Genomic DNA, 2,976 nt, shown 5'->3' with positions numbered 1-2,976 from the left:
CACTTGAGGCCAGGAGTTTGAGACCAGCCTGGGCAATAGCAAGACTTCGTCTCTACAAAAAATAATAAAAAACTTACGCGGGCATGGTGGCACATACCTGTAGCTACTCGGGAGGCTGAGGCAGGGGGATCGCTTGAGCCCGGGAGTTTAAGGTTGCAATGAGCTGTGATGATGCCACTGCACTCCAGCCTGGGCAAAAGAGACAGACCCTGTCTCAAAAAAAGAAAAAAGAAAGAAAGAAATGAGGTGGAAGCTGAGCCACCTGTGGGCACCCCTCCCTCCCATGCCTGCTGGGCACCAGGACTTCTGCAGACGCTACTTTGTGACAAAGTGAGCTTTAGGATGGTCCGTATTTGCTGCCACTGCAAATTTTTATCATCAGCCATATGACTGTTCCCATTTTACAGATGAGCAAACTGAGGCTTGGGGAGGCAAAGGCGTGTAGAGGGCAGAACCAGACTTGGAACTCCGGTTTGGGTGATGCCACGGCACAGGCCCTGCCCCTTGGGGGTCTCACCAATGTCCCCGCCTTATGCCCATCCAGGTTTTGAGTTCTTTGAGGCCAGCGCCAAGGAGAACGTCAACGTGAAGCAGGTGTTCGAGCGCCTGGTGGATGTCATCTGCGAGAAGATGAATGAGTCCCTGGAACCCAGCTCCAGCCCAGGCAGCAACGGGAAAGGCCCGGCCCTGGGGGATGCCCCGCCCCCACAGCCCAGCAGCTGCAGCTGCTAGAGATGGTCCCCAACTCCCGTCCACCCCCCTCCTGCCTTGGCAGGGACTGCAACCCAGGCATGAGCCACAAGGGCTGTCTTCAAGCTCAGGGTGACCCCTTCCCTCCTGTCAGCTGCCCCCCACTCCCGCATGGCTCACGTCCAGCCTGCCTGCTCAGGCAGCCCAGACCCGAGGTCACAGACCCTGGGACTCAACTTTGCATTGGAGGCCTGGGGACATTGGCATGCACGAGTTCGCTGCTTTTCTAGGTGCGTTAAGGAGTGTAGCCGTGGTGGCGTGTCCCGCTGCCGTGATGGAAGGGCATCCTCAGTGCCTTCTGGGTTAGAACCGTTTGCCGGGTCTCAGTGCCATCCCTGAGGCTGCCCCGTGAACCTTCTAGACTCCAAGGCGGCATGGCGATTTTGGCCCCCCGCAGACCTTCTCCTTGTGAAAGCAGTATTAAAACAGCTTTTCCCATTGCAGAAGGGACACCGGGAGTCACACCCCTCCACCCCGGTTTCAGGGACGCCAAAGTGCCTTCCAAGTGTCCCAGAATCCACATCACCCACGACCCTGCCACTGTTTCGCTGTAGCCACTGCATTTCTGATCCTGAATTGAATTCTGGAACTGTGGGGCCGTATCAGGTGGGGGCAGAGACTTGCCTAACCCTGCATTCCCGCTCGGGCTTTCTGCCAGGAGACTGGGCCCTTCCACCCAGGCCCTGTTCGGCTGGTTGCGTTTTAAGCAAGGTCTTTCTAAATCGTACATCCTGCTAGAAGAGGAAATTTTGCAATGTTGCCACCCGCGGCCTGCGCTGGCCAGCAATTTTCCAATGTAAGAATGTGGGCTTTTCTGACCTGTGGACCCTTGCAAGACCTGGTGTTCGTTTCCCAAGCCGTGTCATCGGCAGGTCCTTGGGATGTGACTTTTTTGCTAATGGAGGGGTCGCTTCTAGGGAGTGCTTGGGGTTGGGCGAGGAGGTGGAGTTGTGTAACCTGCTGTCGCTGCTTGTATTTCATGCACACAGCTTGGGAGGGGCAGGTCCTCATGTTGACGGGGGCGTGGGCTGTGATGAGTGTCGGGGACTTCACGAGGCTGGGCTCCCCAGCTGCCAGGGGCTCTTGCTTGGAGGTTATGTGCAGTTTGGGGATCTATGCCTTGATCCCCCAGCTTGGTGGCCCTCCTGCCCATTAAAATCCAAACTCTGGTGGTGCAACACCTCTATCTGTCCCCAAGTGCCACCTGACGCCCCATACTATGACCGACACTGTGAAGATGGCCGGGCAGATGCTTCATACCCCCGTCTCCCTAACTCTACATCGGGGGCTGCTCCCACTCCCCCAGCCCCTGCAGCCAAAAGGACTTCCTGCAGCCTTAAACATCTCAGCCTCCTCCTGGGGGTGTGTGTGAAGGGGAAGGCCTGATTCAAGTTCAAGTTGATTTCTAGGGAGCCCCGATTGCTCTATACCAGAGGCTGCCCTTAGAACGTCAAAGCGAGGATATCTTTATAGACTAACAAATTCAGTGACCAAGGTGTGAAATGGATAAATTCTGTGAACACAGCAAGGGTATCTGAGTATTTGGGGGCAAGAATCCAAATGTTTTAGTTGCTTTAACACTAAAGTCAAATTATAAAAAAAAAAAAAAAAAAGACATCTTAAGATACAAGATGGTCAGTCCATTGTCTCAAATTTGCTGCCAAAAATGTGGTAGATCAGATTGCTGTGAACGGGACTGAGCCAACTTGGAATTGCCTGTGCAATAAAAGACGGCTTTGGCTGCATCTTGGACTTGACAACGGCCTTCGCTTTGTGATTACATAAGATCTTTCAACAGTTCAGCTTCAAGTAGCAACTGAGAGAGCTGCCTTGGGGTCCTCTCAAGACTGGGAATCATGTTGGGGAGAAAAAAATTTTTTGTTCTAAAAATAAGGCAAGTTTTAAATTATGATTGTGGGGCAGAGGTTTAAATTCAGGTTGGCGTCTGGGGGACCGAAACTGATGTGCTCCCATCATCACCTTGCGGGGTTGGAGGCTTGCTGAGTTTATAGACAGAGATTAAACCAAAGGCCATGGGAAAACCACTTCCCACCTCCGGGGGGTACCGAGGCAGGAAGCAGCCACCTATCAGTGCCTTCCTTCTTAACCTTTGCTTTTAGTGTGTTGTCTTGCCATGGGCAGTTTTGGTGGGAAATTGCCAGGAACCCAATGGTTTGGGAGTTCTGCTGTTTTTCTTTTCTTTCTTTCTTTCTTTTTTTTTTTTTT

At 52.9% G+C, this 2,976-nt stretch overlaps 1 protein-coding gene across 1 annotated transcript in view; it reads left to right on the top strand.

The window, feature by feature from the left end:
* The window catches only part of RAB3D (RAB3D, member RAS oncogene family), a 7,372-nt gene extending 4,404 nt beyond the window's left edge, over positions 1-2,968 (top strand). Inside the window, exon 4 of the mRNA XM_012641338.1 lies at positions 545-2,968. Coding sequence (XP_012496792.1) covers positions 545-732 — 188 coding nt within the window. The 3' untranslated portion in view covers positions 733-2,968. The remainder of the gene's footprint in view (positions 1-544) is intronic.
* Positions 2,969-2,976: the final 8 nt, after the last annotated feature.

The sequence above is a fragment of the Propithecus coquereli genome, unplaced genomic scaffold (genome assembly GCF_000956105.1).
Source record: "Propithecus coquereli isolate 6110/MARCELLA unplaced genomic scaffold, Pcoq_1.0 Scaffold164, whole genome shotgun sequence".
NCBI lineage: Eukaryota > Metazoa > Chordata > Mammalia > Primates > Indriidae > Propithecus > Propithecus coquereli.
The sequence above is the reverse complement of the archived record's forward strand: the minus strand, read 5'-3'. Positions and strand labels throughout refer to the sequence as shown.